The 19585-nt window shown below is 44.7% G+C and overlaps 1 protein-coding gene and 1 non-coding gene across 3 annotated transcripts; one reads left to right on the forward strand and one right to left on the reverse strand.

Moving 5' to 3' along the window:
• The first annotated feature begins 725 nt into the window (after positions 1–725).
• LOC132008697 (cytosolic carboxypeptidase 2-like) lies at positions 726–16463 on the forward strand. 2 transcript variants are annotated; one of them, XM_059387284.1, is made up of 10 exons: positions 726–845; positions 2679–2805; positions 3362–3462; positions 4484–4614; positions 8454–8520; positions 11032–11157; positions 11634–11741; positions 14501–14584; positions 14890–14975; positions 16287–16463. In XM_059387284.1, the coding sequence occupies exons 1-10, from the start codon at positions 819–821 to the stop codon at positions 16363–16365; spliced, it is 936 nt and encodes a 311-aa protein (XP_059243267.1). In that variant the 5' UTR covers positions 726–818; the 3' UTR covers positions 16366–16463. The 2 variants fall into 2 exon arrangements, with proteins under 2 accessions (XP_059243267.1, XP_059243268.1); XM_059387285.1 differs by having other exon boundaries at positions 14893–14975.
• A 1081-nt stretch (positions 16464–17544) lies between these two features.
• On the reverse strand, positions 17545–17648 carry LOC132008698 (U6 spliceosomal RNA). The gene has a single exon (XR_009401701.1). It is a non-coding gene; the product is annotated as a U6 spliceosomal RNA (small nuclear RNA).
• Positions 17649–19585: the final 1937 nt, after the last annotated feature.

Raw genomic sequence — 19585 nt, forward strand, 5'->3', positions numbered from 1 at the left:
GGCATTACTGTCCTCGTCATCATGGAGAAGGTGACCATGTTTGGAAGATTGAGCCAGGTGTCTGGGTGAGGAGGAGACAGAGGAGCTGAGCCTTACAGGAACTGGTGCTGGAAAGTCAGGGACCCAGGCTTTCTTTGTTTCTTTTCTTCATCTGGGCACTTACACCTCTCTCCTTCTGTCCCTCTTTTTTTTTTTTTTTTTTTTTTAAGATCTTATTTATTTATTTGACAGAGAGAGACATCAAGAGAGGGAATACAAGCAGGGGGATGGGAGAGAGAGAAGCAGGCTTCCTGCCAAGCAGGGAGCCCGATGCGGGCCTTGATCCCAGGACCCTGGGATCATGACCTGAGCCGAAGACAGACGCTTAACGACTGAGCCACCCAGGCGCCCCTACTTCTGCCTCTCTTTTACCAGGTCTGCCCCTAGATTTCCTCCACTTCATTGTCAGCTTACACAAGGCCTATCCACCACCCCCTTCCACAGCAATGTGTTCCCATCCCAAGTCCCTCTGACCGTCAGGGGCAAGGAGTGCTGGTAGCATGTGTATAGCAGTGGGCAAGAATGGAGATAGGTCCTTTGAAGGGGTTGACATTTTCTTTAGAAGGACAGTAGCAAGACAAACGTAGATCCTTGATGATTGTCATGTATTTGGATGTCTACTAAGTCCTTTGTTTGCCCCCCTCAATAGACTTCTGGAAGAAAGGGAGGTTCTCTTGTATTGTGATTTCCATGGCCACAGCCGCAAGAATAATATCTTCTTGTATGGCTGTAATAACAACGATCGCAAATACTGGCTTCACGAGCGTGTCTTTCCTTTAATGCTAAGCAAAAATGCACCAGATAAGGTAAGCACATAAGGTAATTTCCCATCCGTTGACTAAGGAAGATGAGAACTCACTGCATCCTGTATGCCACTTTACTTTTCTTTTCATTATTTTAGATAAATCCCAACAACCTGGAACTCAAGAATTTACTCTGTTTTTTTGTTTTTACAATACAATGATTCAACAGTTCTACACATTATTCACTGCTCATCATGATAAGTGTACCCTTAATCCCCTTGATATATTTCACCCGTTCCCCAACCCACCTCCCCTCTGGTAACCACCAGTTTGTTCTCTGAACTGAAGACTCTACTTTTTTGTCTCTTTTTTCCTTTGTTTTGTTTTGTTTCTTAAATTCCACATACCAGTGAAATCATATGGTACTTGTCTTTCTCTATTTCACATAGCATTATACCCTCTAGGTCCACCCATGTTGTTGCAAATGTCAAGATCTCATTCATTTTCATGGCTGAGTTGTATTCCATTGTAGATCTATACCACAGCTTTCTCCACTCATCATTAATGGGCACTTGGGTTGCTTCCACATCTTGGCTATAAGTAATGCTGCAATCAACATATGGGTGCACATATCTTTTTGAATTAGTGTTTTGTTGTCATTGAGTAAATACACAATAGTGGAAGTACTGGATCATATGGTGACTCTCTTTTTAATTTTTTGAGGAACCTCCATAGTGCTTTTCACAGTGGCTGCACCAGTCTGCATTCCCACCAACACTGCATGAGGTTTCCTGTTCCTCCACTTCCTCACCAAGAAAGACATCCTTTCTTCTTGTCTTTGACTCTAACTGTTCTGATGGGTGTAAGGTGATATCTCATTGTGGTTTTGATTTGTATTTCCCTGATGATGAGTGATATTGAGGATCTTTTTATGTGTCTGTTGGGACTTCAAGAATTTAGAAAGGTGTGGCTTTAAGAATCACTCTGTGTAGGGGCGCCTGGGTGGCTCAGTCACTGTAGTATCTGCCTCTTGATTTGGGCTCACGTCATGATCTCAGGGTTGTGAGATCAAGCCCCACGTGAACTTCACACTCAGCAGGGAATCTGCTTTGAGATTCTCTCCCTCTCCCTCTGCTCCTAATAGAACCACTGGATTCCTGGGTGCACTACTTTAAAACCCTAGTTGATGAGGGAACTTCCAACTGTAAAGCATTTTCAGCAGGATAAGATAGGTTCGGATGGCTGCCAAGTGTATGTTACAAACTCCAAGTAAAGAAAGAGGGTTGGGGTGGTCATGAAAGACAGTGGGGGATATTGGACTCTGAACCAAGAACATTATGTGAGAGGGAGTAAGAATTCCAGGCAGAGATTATAGGGGTGAGGCATACCCGAATCACAGATAGAGGATAAACCCAACCGGAGCCAAGGGCTCTAGTTGGGGAGAGATAGAAAGTAAGCCTTAGAAAAGTCAGCTAGTGTCTTGAATGTCAAAGTAAGCCAGCATTCCCAAACAGGAGTTCAAGGCACCCTAGTCCTGCAAAATGTCATCAGGAAAGGTGGGGAGGGGAAGAAAAGGTCACAGGCAGTGAGAAACAGAATCTACCTTCTCTGCTTTGGAGACTCACAGTCTACAATAGCATACTAAATGCTCTGAGAAGTCCTGCACAGGAAGTCTGTGTAATTTTATTAGTCCTTCCTCCTCCTGAGCAACATGACTGTAGAAATTTTCTCCTCTGTAATACCTGTTAACATCCCATAGAATTGCTATTTTACGGAACATACTTTAAGAAATAATATACAAATCCCCGGGAAACCATTCTCGTATCCTGTCAATGACTCTAAGGCATCTTGTGTTTGCTAGTTTATGTATAGCGGTGGATTTGGGTTTCTCTTTAGTTCTCTTTTCAGAGTTGTAACTTTAAGGTGCAGAAGTGCAAGGAAGGCACGGGCCGAGTCGTGATGTGGCGCATGGGCATCCTCAACAGCTACACCATGGAGTCCACCTTTGGGGGGTCCACCCTGGGTAAGCTCTCTTGTATGTCATAAGTCAGCCTGGTAAGGGGAAGCCAAGCAAAGCACGGAGGGCATGAAATCCCTTCGAACACTGGAAAAGTGACCGACCTTGAGGGTTTTCCTAACTGCCGAATTTGATCAACCTAAATATGAGGGCGAAATGTTACCCTTGACGGGGCAGCATAGCATAGTGTCTGCTCAGGACCTGGAGTCAGGCAGCTCCAGGTTTGACTTTCAGCTCCACTTGGGATCTGGCTAAGTCACTTAACTCTGTGAACCTCTTTTTTTTTTTAACCTGGCAATAATAGTAGTACCTGCCTTATAGGTCCTACCCAATGAGCTAATGTGCATAAAGCTGTTGGCACAGCACCTACCACAGAGTAGAACTTCAGTAACTATAGCCAAACTTTTCTTCATTGTCAAAGATTCTTCTGAACCAAGCCAGAACTACAGGGAGAAAGACCTTGTCCAGAAGCACAATATTCGAGAATCAAAGGAGGTGTTCATAAATTAGACTGCATTTGCTCATTCAGATTTGATAAGAAATGTTTATGTTTTTTTTTCAGGCAATAAAAGAGATACTCACTTTACCACTGAGGATCTAAAGTCTCTAGGTTACCATGTTTGTGACACCCTTCTGGATTTCTGTGATCCTGACCGAACCAAGGTAAAAATGGGCTTTCAAAAACTGTGGTGATGCTACTGTGATCAGTTTTATATGGGTCCGAGGTCAGCCCAGTGAGATTATAGGTGGTCTTTATTTTCCTCTTACTATCATTCTGAAGTTTTTATTATCAATGAAAGTAAGAAAGCCCCCAGCCCGCACACCCTCCACCAATGGCAAGACTTCATAACTCACCCAGAAGGTAGGAGCCTTCTTGCCGACTATCCATCAACACACTTCTCTCTCACCTTGCTTCTCGGAAAAGCGAGGAGTCCTTTCTCTTCTCCAAAACCAACCCTGCCCTTTGCGCACCTGCCAGCCGCCACTCTGTGGCCTCCCTAATGTCATGCCTCATTCCTTCCCTCCTCCATTTTTTGTGTCCTCGGTTTTTTCGTCTTCTTACTTCTTCCCATCAACCACATGTGTCCTCAGCCGCCCCAGTCCTGACTCCTGTGTGGGTTTCATCCGGCCATGTTTCTCCAGCGGAGGCAGGAGGGTACTCTTAGTTCCCTTTATTGCTCAGCTACTTAAAAGGGAGTTTGTGCTCATGGGCTCGATCTAACTCCCCTCTCATGCCCCCTCTCAGATGGCCCTGGGGACACTTACACAGACTGCTCTGGGTGCAACTGTTTAAGAAAACATATCTAAAAGAGAATGCGACCACAGCATGGCCTGTGAAATCACATCTGGCGTGGGCCAAAGTCTGAATGACCCCATTCTAATCTTTCCTTTTTTGCTGTTCAAAAAAATAAGATAAGTTAGACCTTTGCATTATTTAAGAAGCTTATTATTGCCGATAGCCAGGGAAAAGTGCCTAAAGCAGTGTTCACTGATGTTCTGCCTTAGAAACACTTGCTACCGCTCATGAAATTTATATGTTAACATGTCCTTATTAATAGGGGTGACAGCCCACTCATCTTTATGTCCCCAGCAATAAATAAAGTGCCTTTCAGCATATACTTAGTAAATATTTGATAAATAAATCAATGGATAATAAAAAATGTTCTTTTTTCCACTTCCACAGTTCATGCAGTGTTTGGCAGAGCTTAAAGAGCTCTTACAACAGGAGATCCATAAGAAATTCAATGAACTTGGACAAGATATGGATTTAGAAGGAAGCTGGAGCGACATCTCTCTGTCTGACATTGAATCCAGGTAACAAATTTCATTTCAGAGAAAAACCAGATAAGTTCTTTTTTTTTTCTTTTTTAAGGTTATATTTATTTATTTGACTGAGAGAGGGAACACAAGCAGGGGGAGTGAGAGAGGGAGAAGCAGGCTTCCCGCTGGGTCGCGGGGTTCAATCCTAGGATCCTGACCCAAACCACAGGCAGATGTTTAACAACTGAGCCACCCAGACGCCCCTATTTTATTTGTTGTTGTTGTTTGTTTGCTCTGCTGTTTCATTGGTTTTGAACCTCAGGTGCAAAATATTGAATAAATCATGGCATGCTTAAATATCACTTCTTCAGCAACTACGTATTGAGTGCCTGTTCTCTGACAGTCTCATTTCTGAGTTAGGGAGATGAGCAGGCGATACGTGTAGGGCCTGTAGGCAATTGTAAAGCCTTTGTCTTTTACTCCAAGGGAGGTGGAAAGCCTTTGGGAGGTTTTAAGTAGAGACGTGTCATGTTCTGACTTGAGTTTTAGTTTCAGTAGGAATACCCTGGCTGCTATGTGGAAAATAGATTGTGAAGAGGAAAGGTGTAAGCAGGAACATTCATTAGGAGGCTCTGGCAATAATACAGGTAAATACAGAGGGTGGGCAAGACCTGAGTAGTTGCAGTGGTTGGGGGTGTATGAATTGGTTGGATTCTAGATACATTTTGAAGTCTCAAACAGGATTTTCTTATGGATTGTATATGGAGCATGAGAGAAAGAGAATGTGTCCATAATTGGTTGAATGGAGTTGCCTTTTACCGAGATGGGGAAGATCAAGGGGGTGGAGAAGATTAGGGAAGAGATGAAGACCCAGAAACAAGTGTTAGGCACATTCAGTCTGAGCTGTTGATTAGATACCTAAATGGAGATATTGGATGGGCAGTTGAATATATGAGTCTGGAGTTCAGTGGCAAGGTCAAATAGGGTCATCCCTGGATAGGTGATATTTAAACCTTGAGACTAGGGATACCTGGGTGTCTCAATCGGTTAAGCATCTAATTCTTGGTTTTGGCTCAGGTCATGATTTCAGGGTTGTGAGATCACGCCCTGCATCGGTCTCTGAGCGGGGTGTGGAGTCGGCTTGAGATTCTCTCCCTCTCCCTCTGCCCCTTTCCCCGCTCACATGAGTGCACACTCTCAAATAATTAAATAAAATCTTTTGAAAAAATAAATAAAAAGATAAATAAGCCCTAAGACTAGATGAGATCCCAAGAGAGCAAGTGCAGACAGAGCAAAGAGGAGGTCCAAGTCTAAGCTCTAAAAGGTCACAGAGATGAGGAGGAGCCAGGAAATGAGGAGAAAAATCCAGGACCCCACAGTGGCCTCCAGGCTACGGGATCTAGCCATCTCCTTACAACCTCCATCCTCACCCTCTCACACACCGCTACAGCTACACTGGCCTCCTCACTCTTCTTCAGGCTTGCTGGGCCCTGTTCTGCCTCAGGGCCTTTGTGCTAGCAGTTCCGGCTGCCTAGAATGCTCTTCTCCCAGATATCTATGTGCTCATTCCTCACCTCCTTCAAGTCTTTGTTTAAATGTCAACTTTTTCAATGTGGCCTACCCTTGTTACTCTAATACTGCCACTTGCTCCCCTGCCTTTGCCTTTCTGCCATTCATTCCCTGTCCCCCGGAGGTGCTCTGCTTTTTCCCAAAGCATTTCATCACGTCTGTCCTTCTATGTCATTTACATCTTTACTGTGTTTATTATGTATTGTCTGTGTCCCCCTATGAAGATGTGGGTCTGCAAAGTCATAGAGCTTTATTTTGTTCACTTCTGTATCTTGTGCACCTAGAACCGTACCCAGCCCATAGGGAGAGCTCAATACATATTTGTTGAATTTATTTAGTGTGTAGGATATCACCCCCACCATAGTCATCTCCACAAGTATTTTAGGAAGCTCTCAGGTGGGTGGGTGTTTCACAGGTATGCAAGTACCCCTTCTACTCCAGCTTACTGGCCAAGGTGCCCCAAGCCTGCCCTGGCTGCCCTCGTTCAGGTTCCTGGGCTGGACATGGCAGTCCTCCTCCAGAGGAGGCGCTGTAGACCGCAGTGGGCAGGGCAAAGGGGCTGGCTGTCTGTCCTACTCTATGTGGCACATGGATGGACATCTGGGCCCTGGAGTAGTTCTGCTGGCTGGATCTCCCAAATGTCTTCTTAGGAACCTTAAATCAGAGCGTCAGGCGAGCCAGGGTGTCCATTAGCTATGTTGCTTCCTCCACTTTCCCAGAATTCTCTGCCTCGCTCTCAGGGACCACTGCACAAACCACGCTGCTCTTTCAGCCTCAAAAACAAAATACCCCTGCATGTCAACCAATTAGGATAGAGCCCAGGGGAAGTCAACTCAGAAACGGGGAGACTGCATTCTAGCCGGCTTAGCAGGGGTACTCTGACACAGCAAGTTAAAAATGATTGAAACCAGTTTGCCAGCATCTGCATCAGGAAGCCAGCTATCAGAACCTTCTACGGGGCTCCACTCGCCCATTCTCACTGTGACGTAGAAAAGCAGACTGTGAATGTCCAACCCTGTGTGTGCACCCACACAGTCTTCAACATTTTCTGGGGCATACTGTATCTAATGCTTTGTCCTGTTTATTAAAGTCTTCTGTTATCTCTGAAAGGGACTTCAGAGACTATTATCCAATGGCCTCAAAGGCTTACTATTCAGACTAGAAAAGCCTTTCGAGAACACAGAATGGGGAATTAGATCAGAGAAGAGAGGGCTTTCTTCCTGCTGTCTTACTGTGGGGTTCCTCATTGTGCACCGAAGAGAGGGAGGAGGAGTGTGAACAGGATGAAAGGTGTGAGAAAAAGAATGACTTGAAATGCCATCTTTTCCCAGGAGATCTGAGTTTTGTGATTTTTTTTTTAACGTATGGAGACTGTGTAGAAGAGCACAGCTCCCAGTTCTAGCTAGCCACACCCCAGGAAAGGGAAGATACAGTGTGACACTTGAACAATGGATGTGTTGAAGGCAGCAAGGTGGATTATCTGAGCCCTCTTCATCACAGCCTTTGCAGGGAGGAGGCTGACCGTTTGTGAGGGAAGACTTTAGGTCAGTCCGGACATGCATCTGCAACTTTTGAAGCAGGAATTGGGGTGATGAAAGTGATGCCTCTGGTCCCCAACCTACAGATTCCTTGCTATCAAATATGTTTATGTGTGTATTCAACACAGTTTTTTTTTTTTTTAAGAGTTTATCTATTTATTTGACAGAGAGATCACAAGTAGGCAGAGAGGTAGGCAGAGAGAGGGAGAAGCAGGCTCCCTGCTGAGCAGAGAGCCCAATGTGAGGTTGATGCGGGGCTCCATCCCAGGACCCTGGGATCACGACCTGAGCCGAAGGCAGAGGCTTAACCCACTGAACCACCCAGGTGCCCCTCAACACAGTTTTTAAGAGTACCTGGTAGGATTCTTGCTCTTTGAACTGGTCCTGGCCAGACAGGGATGAATGAAACCCTGCTTTCAAACAAATCATCGTCCCCTGGTCTTGCCTGGGACTGCACACTAAGAATCTTCCAGCCTCTCACTGTTGCTGCCTAGGGCACCTTGGCCCACCTGGCCAGTATTTATTTTGCCACACAGATTGCAAAGTCCTTAGGGTCAGGGGCTCTGCCACGTTCATCTCTGTGCTCGATGCGCTGCCTGGAATGCAGGACACATCCAGGATGAATGAATAAACATGCCTGTCAAGAATTCTTAGGCATCGAAATGCAGGCATTGGGGGCAAGTAGCAGACTGGATGTCCTAATCCCATGCTGCCAGTCTGCTAAATGTTCCCCTTCCTAGACATTAATAACAGGTATTTCCCTTTCCTCTCTCCTTTTGGAAACAGCACCAGTGGTTCTGACAGTTCCCTCTCGGATGGTCTCCCTGTTCATCTACTGAACATAGCACATGAGGTAAGATGGGATAGAACATCACCCCAGGAAGGAGCAGCCGTAAGGAAAGTATGATCCTCCGGGATAATTTGGTGGAACGTCCCAGATAAAATCTATAGAAAAGGGGCGCCTGGGTGGCTCAGTCGGTTAAACTTCTGCCGTCAGCTCAGGTCATGATCTCAGGGTCCTGGGATTGAGCCCCACATGGGGCTTCCTGCTCTGCAGGGAGCCTGCTTCTCCCTCTGCCTACCATTCCCCTTGCTTGTGCTCTCTCTCTCTCTCTTTCTCTGCCAAAATAAATAAATAAAATATTTTTTAAAAATAAAATAAAATATGTAGGAAATATAGCAGTGGTATCCTAACTGGTTACCCTGCCCTAGAATCTTTCATTTTGCTTTTATAAATTTCCTTTTAAAAATCTAGGGGAAAGGGACACCTAGGGGGCTCAGTTATTAGGCATCTGCCTTTGGCTGAGGCCCTGATCCCAGGATCCTAGGATCAAGTCTCGCGTTGGGCTCCCTGCTTGGTGGGGAGGCTGCTGCTCCCTCTCCCATTCCCTCTGCTTGTGTTCCCTCTCTCTCTGTGTCTCCTCTACCTGTCAAATAAATAAATAAAATCCTTTTTTAAAAAATCTGGGGGAAAATCTAAGGGAAAAAATGTGAGGATTCCATGTTTATTACAAAGTTCACTAAAATGAAAAAAAACTTTAAAAGTGAAAACCATCTTAAGAAATAGGGGTTGTTGGGGCACCTGGGTAGCTCAGTGGGTTAAGCCTCTGCCTTCGGCTTGGGTCATGATCTCAGGGTCCTGGGTTCGAGCCCCACATCGGGCTCTCTGCTTGGCAGAGAGCCTGCTTCTCCCTCTTTGCCTGCCTCTCTGCCTACTTGTGATCTCTCTCTCTGTCAAATAAATAAATAAAATCTTAAAAAAAAAAAGAAAAAAGAAATAGGGGTTGTTAAAAATGACCCATACTTATTTATTTATTCAAGATTTTATTTTTATACTTCTTTCTCTATACCCAACATGGGGCTCGAAATCATGACCCCAAGATCAAGAATTGCATGCTCCACTAACAGAGCCATCTAGGCAGCCTGACCCATACATTTTTAAAAAGTGTTTCTCTGTTCATGTAGTTGTAGATAGTTTTTAATACTTCCATATATTGTATTTTGTCCCATCTTATTCACAGGCTTTTTCTTATGTAGATGATATAAAAGCTTTACAAACAACAAAATATTTGTTATAGTTTGTTATGCACATGATTTCCTAGTTGCATTAAGAAATATCTCCATCGAGGGCTCCTGGGTGGCTCAGTGGGTTAAGCCTCTGCCTTCAGCTCAGGTCATGATCCCGGGGTCCTGGGGTCGAGCCCCGTGTCAGGCTCTCTGCTCAGTGGGGAGCCTGCTTCCCCCTTTCTCTCTGCCTGCCTCTCTGCCTACTTGTGATCTCTGTCTGTCAAATAAATAAATAAAATCTTTAAAAAAAGAGAAAGAAATATTTCCATCATTTAAAAAAAAAATAACTCCATCATAAAAAAAAAAAGAAGAAGAAGAAGAAAGAAAGAAAGAAATAGCTCCATCATAAGTTGAGCTGGAGGCTGAGTCAGGTGGAGGCAGCCAAATCAGACCGGACCCTGTAAGTTTTTCAGCTGGATTTACAACATCAATATAAGCTTCACCACACCATAGATCCCCAGATAATTGGTCCTGAGCTTCACTTGCTTAATTAGTAAAGCCACCTCACGGTAATAGCCAAACTGAATCTTTTAAATTAAAAAAAAATTTTTTTTAAGGGAGAGAGAGGGTGAGCAGGGGTGGGGCATGGGGGAAGAGCCAGAGGGAGCCGGAGGGAGAGAATCTTTTTTTTTTTTTTTTAAAGATTTTATTTGTTTATTTGACAGACAGAGATTACAAGTAGACAGAGAGGCAGGCAGAGAGAGAGAGGGAAGCAGGCTCCCTGCTGAGCAGAGAGCCCGACGCGGGACTCGATCCCAGGACCCCGGGATCATGACCTGAGCTGAAGGCAGAGGCTTAACCCACTGAGCCACCCAGGCGCCCCGGAGGGAGAGAATCTTAAGCAGGCTCCTCCACACCCAGCACGGAGCCTAACAAGGGGCTCAATCCTATAACCCTGAGATCATGACTAGCGCTAAAGGAGTTGGGCACTTAACTGACCGAACCACCCAGGGGCCCCAGCCAAACTGAATCTTTTAACCACACACTTAATAATATTATCTGTAGCTGACATTATTGCCATAAGTAATCTGGTTTTATGTTGTGAAAAACAGATACGTGGTTATTGGTGTAGGTGCCCCTTTGGCAGTATGCCTATAGTAGTAGGATTTGGGGATGTTAAATGGGGTGTGGATTCTGCTACAGAGGTAACCGAACTGTTTGTTCAGTTACAAACACCACGGGGCCCACGTACTGGGTCAGCGGTTGTGGCTTGAGTGTCGGGTAGAAGCGGTCTCCCTGTGGGTGCCCTTATTTCTGGAATCCCCAGTGACAACTTTCTCTGTGCTTTCTGGAATAGGTGAATCAAAAAAAGAAGATGTATAAGAATAAAAAAAAGAAGCCACTTCAGACGAGGAAACAGCGAAATGAACAGTATCAGAAAAATAATTTGATGAGGGAGTTAAAGTTAACGGAAGATATCCCGGTAAGAAGGTTCTATTGCCTACCTCTACCCTCTGGTCAAAGAGCATTCCATGGAGGGAGCAGGACAAGGAGATAAAGTTTACTCTAAACCAAAGGGAATGGGGAATGGGGTAGAAGGAAGCTAATTTGAGTTCAGAGCTCTTCCATGAGTCTTCTGGACATCTCTGAGCAGATCTCAGCCATGGCCCACCGATTCTGTACTACACTCTGGCATGGGTTTTGACCATGGTGTTTACCGGAGCAATGGTGGCTGGAGCCAGTCCAGGCTTGCTGGGTAGCTGGGGTGTCCGGCCTCATCCAGTATAAGGAGGCTGGGCTCCTTCCCAGTCTCCTCCCAGCTACCATCCCCACTCCACGTCCCCTGCTTCCTAACGATGAAAATGCTTTCAGACATGGAAGTTTTACTGTTGAGTGAATTGGGTAGAGTAATTGCAATGGATCAGTTGAAAATATTCTCTTTGCATTCAATCCCTCCAGGAAAGGGCAGGGTTTGCTTCTACTCTGCAAAAGCAGCCTACCTTTTTCAGAAATTCAGAGAATGCCAGTTCTTCCGCGATGCGAAATGAAAAACCAAGGTTGAATGAGGTAGTAGTTTTGCTTGCTTTTTTTTTTTTTTTTAAACTCTTTCATGGAAAATCTATCAGAACTTTTTTTGGGTAATATATTTAAAGTGTACAATGTGGTATTTGATATATTTACGCGTCATGAGAGGGTTCCCACCTGAGTTAATTAGCGCATCTACCACCTCGAGTAATTACTCTTTTTTTCTTTAATAACTGAAAGTTTATACCCTTTTACCGTCTTCTCCCTATTTCCCCCACTCTCCAGCAACCACCATTCTACTTTCTGTATCTATGAGTTTGATCTTTTTTTTCTAGGTTCCACACATAAGTGATACCATGTGGTGTTTGTCTCTCTATTGCCACTTTCATTAAGCATAATGCCCTCTAGGTTCATCCATGTTGTCACAAATGGCAGGATTTTCTCCTTTTTGAAAACTGAATAACACTATTTGCAGATATTTTCTCTCATTCCATAGGTTTTCTTTTGGTTTTGGTTTTATTAGGGGGGTTAGATTTTTTTTAAAGATTTTATTTATTTAGTTGACAGAGATCACAAGTTTGCAGAGAGGCAGGCAGAGAGAGAGGGGGAAGCAGGTTCCCCGCAGAGCAGAGAGCCCGATGCGGGGCTCGATCCCAGGACTCTGGGATCATGCCTGAGCTGAAGTTAGAGGCTTTAACCCACTGAGTCACCCAGGTGCCCCAGGGTTAAATTTTTTTTTTTAAGTAATCTCTACCCCAACCATGGGACTTGAACTCACAGAGTCATATGCTCTCAACTGAGCCAGCCAGGCACCCCTGCCTTCTGATTTTGTTAATGATTTCCTTTGCCGTGCAGAAGTTTTTAGTTTGATGTAGTCTTACTTGTTTATTTTTGCTTTTGGTGTCCAATCCAAAAGAATCATTGCCAAGGCCAATATCAAGATGCTTATCCCCTCAGTGTTCTTCTAGGAGTTTTATGGTTTTGGGGCTTCAGTTTAAGTTTTTAATCCATTTTGAGTTGACTTTAGTGTATGGTACAAGATGGGGTATAGTTTAATTCTTTTGCATGTGGATATCTATTTTTCCTAATACCATTTATTGAAGAGACCATCTTTTCCCCATTGTATATATTGGCTCTTTTATAAAAAATTAATGGATTATATATGTATGAGTTTATTTCTGAGTTCTCTATCCTGTTCCATCTTGGACTCTTTGTTGCAGGTTCTCTGATTTTTCCAATTAGCAGGTCCCTTCCACCGGCTGAAGAATACAATAGGCCTCCATCTATGTCACCCTCTTGTCAATGTCACCAGGAGCAGGGAAATCTTAAAATTACTGGGGACATTAAAACTGCTTTGGATTAGACACTACTGAAGTCTAACAGCCACTGGTGATTTGTGATTTTACACCTAGAACATAAGAAAGGCTGCTGCATCCTCTGTCTATCCCTCTGGTCAACAAATTGAACTGTGTTACCACTACATGCTTCACCTGCTATTGAGTGCTGGGAGTGCAGCATTGAACAAAACACTATCTCTGCCTTAGGGACCTTGGAGTCTACTGGAGATTTTAACAAGGAAGCAGGAAATTATATCACAGAGTAGGATGAGGAAAAGTGCCCCGTCATTTTTAGTACTTTGGAATTGTGTGGCTCTAAAACCCTTGCTGGATTGAGTTTTTTAAGATTTATTTATTTTAGATTGAGAGAGAAAGAGAGAGAAAGCAAGGGGAGGTACAGAGGGAGAGGGAGAGAGAGACTCTCAAGCAGAGTCCCTGCTGAGCGCAAAGCCTGATGTGGGGCTTGATTGCACGACCCTGAGATCATGACCTAAGCCAAAATCAGGAGTTGGATGCTCGGGGCGCCTGGGTGGCTCAGTGGGTTAAGCCTCTGCCTTCAGCTCAAGTCGTGATCCCAGGGTCCTGGGATCAAGCCCCGCATCGGGCTCCCTGCTCAACAGGAAGCCTGCTTCCCCCTCTCACACTCCCTCTGCTTGTGTTCCCTCTCTCACTGTGTCTCTCTCTGTCGAATAAATAAAAAGCTTAAAAAAAAAAAAAAAGAGTTGGACGCTCAACCGACTGAGCCACCCAGGTGCTCCTTTGGGTTTTTTATGTATAAAAATAAGCTTTGGTGGGGCCCCTGGCCTGGCTCAATCAGAAGAGCATGCCACACTTGATCTTGGGGTCATGAGTTCAAGCCCCATGTTGGGCATAGGGATCACTAAAAATAAAAAAGTTTAAAAAAATTTTAAGTTTTGGTATACTAGTAGATAACTCTTAGTGGATAGGGTGGGAAACAGGCCCTTCTCAAGCCAAATACTACCCTTGGTTCACAGGGATCTAAAGTGGTCCCACCGTGTTACACAGAGGAACCCCCACAGAGCACAGCCCGCACTGAGCGCTGTTCAGTATCTAGTGTGATGGCGGCAAGAGCAAAGCTTTCAAGTCTGTCTCGACTTCAAATTCCAGCCTCATTATCGCTTTTCATGAGCTACTTAACCACTCCAGGACTTGGTTTCTGTATCTAAAATATTGGGGTAATAATACATGCATCATAAACATTGTTGAGAAAGTTCGATGTAAAACTGTGTGTCAAGTGCCTGCCATATGGTAGGCAACTCCATGAATATTAGTTTCCTGCTTTTCCTTGAATAATTATTCCTCTGTGGCTTGCCTCTCTTTTAGTGTTACAGTACTGTGATGACTTATCACGCAGGAATAAAAACTGTCAGTGTCTATTCTGTGTAGTGACACTTGTGCAAGTGGAAACGTTACTGAAAATGTGTTCGTTTGTCTCCGCCACAGCTACATGGGAGAGACAAAGGCAGCTCCCTGGACCCATCGAAGATGACCTCCTTGATTCTGACGAAGAATAAAGAGAGGATGCAGGTATTTCCCCTTCTGTGTGGATGCCAGCAGCTAATCCGACTTGGATTTCAAGTGTGTGACATGATCAGGAGGGGGAGTGAGCCACAGCCCACAGTTTTACCTCCTAGGATTTGCTCTGCTCAGGTGAACATCTAAGCCACCCGACCGTCAAGGAACACAGCCCACAAGGTGCCGCAGGAACGGGAGGAATCCTACCTCTAGCCCTGGAGAATTTAGTTTCATTTTAGCGAACGATTGTTAGGTGGCTGTCACTCTGTAAGTCCGTGGCAGCAGATAGTGAATAACGCAGTGGTTCTCGACCCTAGGAGATGTTAACAAGAACCCGGGGTGCCGCCATCCATCATGAGGTGTGCCTCACGCCCACAGTTACCAGAGCATGTTCCATACCGAGGTTTGTGAATGATTTGCTTTTTTAAAGGAGTAAGTTAGAATGAGCTTGTATTCATCCCTCTAATAACATCCCTCTTGCTCATTTGCATTTGCATTTTCTTTCCTGAGAAGGAGGGAAAAAAGGTGGAGAAACAGCTAAGAAGCTGTCATGCCAGAGAGCCCTGGGGAGTCTGTGGGAGGGTGTGGATCATGTGAACCCTGGGGGAACAAAGATTGAGAACCCCTGGACTCACGTGGGTCTACCAGAGAGAGAATGGACAGTTTTCCCATGGGGAGGTCATTGCTGTCTTCCCAAGGCTGCTGTTTGGGACTTCTCAGATCCGTGCTCCCATATACCCGTCAGTATCCTCTGGAGACCCTCCAAGATGCGGGACCCCTGAGGACTGAGACAGGATCCCTCCCTTAAGGCAGCCATCCTCTAGGAGGTGTGGAAGATCTATAGTGCGATAACCATGGCATCACAGAGCCTGGAGAGCAGTGGGAAGACAGGTGTAGGTAAATTCAAATCAAGGAGGATTTCTGCCCTGACAGGCAGGTGAACCTTGAGCTGCCCACTGGAGGGCCCGCCCCCCCCCAAAGTCCCGTAGGCATTCACTACAGGAGGTCTCCACGTTGCTCAAGCCACATCCCACCCATCCTCAGAACCTGCCAGTTAGGCTGCAAATGCAACCAGGGATTCAGTTAAACCCAATGTAGCAGGGGAATGCCATCCAGGCTTTTACCTTTGCCTCCATTTTCTTCTTCTTCTTTTTTTTTTTTTTTGATATTTTCTCTATTTGTTTAAGAGAGAGAGAGCATGAGCAGGGGGAGGGGCATGGAGAGAAGCAGACTCCCACTGAGCAGAGAACCTAACACAGGGCTCCGTCCCAGGATCCTGTGTTGATGGCCGGAGCAGAAGGCAGACAGAGGCAGACGCTTAACCAACTGAGCTACCCAGGTGTCCTTACCTCCATTCTCTGGTGGAACATTTCTCTAGCAGAGACATAGGCATTTAACTCACATAGTGAATAAGCAGAGTCACAAACAGTGGGGCAATCTCCTCTTTTGTAGATCAAGTTCTTCTCTTTGTGTAATGTCTTTAGTTTATGAAATGCAGTCATGGAACTATGGGCCATTAAGGACCTTTCTTCGGCTCTCTGAAGGCAAATGCTTGACTCCTCTCTGCCCTGGAACATCAACTACTTTCTGCTTCAGTATTTGGGGGGAAATGCAAATACTTCTCACTAACTCCTTGTAAAACCAACCCAGCCCTAACTGTAACTTTAGAAATAGCAACCTAAAGTGACTCAACTTTTATATCTTGTTTGCACAGACAGAGAAGCCAGGATTCACAGTGTCGTGCTCTCCAAAGACAAGCACAAATCCCAGCCAAGAGCCAGTTCCAGATATGAAGCCAAGCTGGTCCAGGAACAGATATCCTGCCGCAAGGAGGGGCCGCGCCGCCATGACAGTGTACCCATCCTTGCACATATACACATACCCATAGGCTGCCACGTTTTGGGTGAGACACGTTCTGTAATGAGGGGAGTTGTACGACTGGGAGCTACGTTCACTTACAGTATACTGTGTGGCGTGTTCATTGTGCACTGACCTTATGCTGTGTGCTTGCGTTGCCTGCGTGCCCTCCTGATACATACCTCATGCATTAGATTACTTTTCTCATAAAGTAAAATTTTATTATGATGTTGAGAAAAGCTTCCTTTGTCAGAAATTGAAGTGTGTGCTCATGAACCCACAGCCCAGATATACCTCACTTTAACCAATAGACATTCTCTCTAAAATTATGCGCAAATCAATTTTAAGAGCTCAGATTCTATTTTAAACATATTCTGGGAGTGTGCTTTATTTAAAAAAAAAATGTTGCATCAAAGCTTTTTAGCACCGAATGGTCAGTTAGTGATTTATCAGGTTTGCTCCTGCTGAGGTGTTACCACACAGAGACAACAATTCATGTATTAGCCTGAGTTTAGTATGACATATATTATGTTCAACACAGTTACGTACATTTTCTAGCCCACTGATTAAAATTCTTTCTCTCTAGCCAGTTGTTTCCTTTGATCTGTTACTGCATCACCTTACATGAACAGGTGTTTTATATTTTTATCTCTCTCGTGAGCAGCAAGCACAGTCTGTCGACTGCAGCCTGTCATGTCCACAATTCCAGTGTCTGCATCTTTTTTTCTTTAATTAATAGACTTTATTTTGAGAACAGTTTTAAATTTACAGAGAAATTGAGGACATAGCTCAGAGAGCTCCCGAATACTGTCCACCCCACATCCCGCCTCACACACTGCGTGAATGTTTTTCAAGGTGATGATATCCGCCCAAGCTCTTTGTTGTTGTTTGGTTTGTTTTTTTTTTTTTTTTTTAAGATTTTATTTATTTATTTATTTGACAGAGAGAGATCACAAGTAGATGGAGAGGCAGGTAGAGAGAGAGAGAGAGGGAAGCAGGCTTCCTGCTGAGCAGAGAGCCCGATGTGGAACTCGATCCCAGGACCCTGAGATCATGACCTGAGCCGAAGGCAGCTGCTTAACCCACTGAGCCACCCAGGCGCCCCTGGTTTGGTTTCTAATAGGGAACATTTCACAAATGTTCGTGTCTTCCTTCTGCAGGGATCATGCTACTCTTCCCAGTATCTGTATCTCCTTGAGTATATGTACTGCCAAAGCAGGTGTCTGCCCTTGTCCTGTTCCATACCTTACTCACATGCTAAAACCTAAACTCACACCCGAAAACCCAGCATTTTAAGTATCTAGAAAGCAAACAGCCAAAACCCCACCTTTGTCCCTAAGAGGGTAACTTTCAAGGACAAGTCCCTAAACAGTTACAAACCGCTGAGGGCCAACCATTGAAAGTTGTTCGGAAATACTTGTTTTTGCTTCAAATAATTTTGGAGAAAGTTTGTAAAAAGTATCCCAGTATGATGATATTTTTGGAATAAAAACCCAAAATATGCAGGGGCGCTGGGGTGGCTCAATTGGTTAAGCCTCCGACTCTTGATTTCAGCTCAGGTCATGATCTAAGACTGAGATTGAGCCCCATATCCGGCTCCATGCTCAGCTCGGAATCTGCTTGTCCCTCTACCTCTGCTTCTCCCCCCTCTCATGCACTCTCTTTATCTCTAAAATAAATTTTAAAATAAAATCTTAAAAAATAAAATAAGTTAATCTTTAAAAGATCAGAATATGTGATCAGATTCTTCCTCAGAACTTAGGGAATTTTTTTCTGTTTTGTTTTGTTTTTAAGATTTTATTTATTTGAGAGAGAGCATGAGAAGAGGGAGGCTCAGAGGGAGAAATGACTCTCTGCCAAGCAGGGAACCTGATGTGGGACTCAGTCCCAGGACCCTGGGATCATGACCTGAGCTGAAGGCGGTCGCTAAACAAACTGAGCCACCCAGCGATCCCGGAATTTATTTTTCATAAACCATGACCTTTTATATTCAACACTGAGGATTTTATGGTCTGAGATGATTGGTCATAGTGAGTTGGTAATAATGTATAGAATAGAATCGTAATATTTTTTGTACTTCACCCATTAGACTACTTGGAGTGATGGAGTGATGAAATTCTGTCTGCTTAAGCAATCAAGATCTGTGGGGTTATGATTAGATTTTTTTTAATTCTTAAAAAAAAAAAAAAAAAAGATTTTAGGGGCACCTGGGTGGCTCAGTGGGTTAAAGCCTCTGCCCTTCAGCTCAGGTCATGATCCCAGGGTCCTGGGATCGAGCTCTGCATCAGGTTTTCTGCTCAGCAAGGAACCTGCTTCCTCCTCTCTCTCTGCCTGCCTCTCTGCCTACTTGTGATCTTTGTCTGTCACATAAATAAATTTAAAAATCTTAAAAAAAAAAAAAGATTGTATTTGAAAGAATGAGAGCACGAGTGGGGAGAGAGGCAGGGAGAGGGAAAGAGAGAATCTCGAGCTCACTGTATGGTCAGCACAGAGCCCAACACGGGGCTCAGAATCACGAACCTGAGATCATGACCTGAGCTGAAGTCGAGAGTCAGACACTTAACCAACTGTATCACCCAGGAGCCCCTTTAAGTACTTTTTGAAAGGAAAAAACTTCCTGAGGTGGGGGCCGGAGGGAAAGCTTGCTGAGACGTTGTTTGGGTGCTAAGATATTGAAGGGGCAAAAGGAGAAAATCCATGCAGTTCAGGCACAGCCTCCACATCTGGTAATTGCCAAAAAGTGGTGCGGTTTGAGCTGAGCCCTGCTCAACACACAGCCCTGCAAAGGAGCAGCTACATGTTTTCTTTAGAAGAGAGGCAAGCTTTCCTGCTCCCGTGATTAGGAAGAAGCGCCCACCTGGTATTTACATACTGCAGCCTCTGGCAGCCGAATGCCAGTCATTTCTCATTGTCCTTTTTTTTTTTTAATTTATTAGAGAGAATGGGAGAGAGCGGGCACAAGTAGGGGGAGCAGCAGGCAGAAAGAGAGGGAGAAGCAGGCTCCCCGTGGGGCAGAGAGCCAGATACAGGACTCGATCCTAGAACCTGAAAGCAGATGCTTAACCGACTGAGCCAGCCAGGTGCCCCTCATTGTGCTATTGGTAGGAAGCTGTGAGGGGTGCCTAGAGCTGGAAAGTTGAAAATGATAAACTAATT

This window comes from Mustela nigripes, unplaced genomic scaffold (assembly GCF_022355385.1).
Source record: "Mustela nigripes isolate SB6536 unplaced genomic scaffold, MUSNIG.SB6536 HiC_scaffold_687, whole genome shotgun sequence".
Classification (NCBI taxonomy): domain Eukaryota; kingdom Metazoa; phylum Chordata; class Mammalia; order Carnivora; family Mustelidae; genus Mustela; species Mustela nigripes.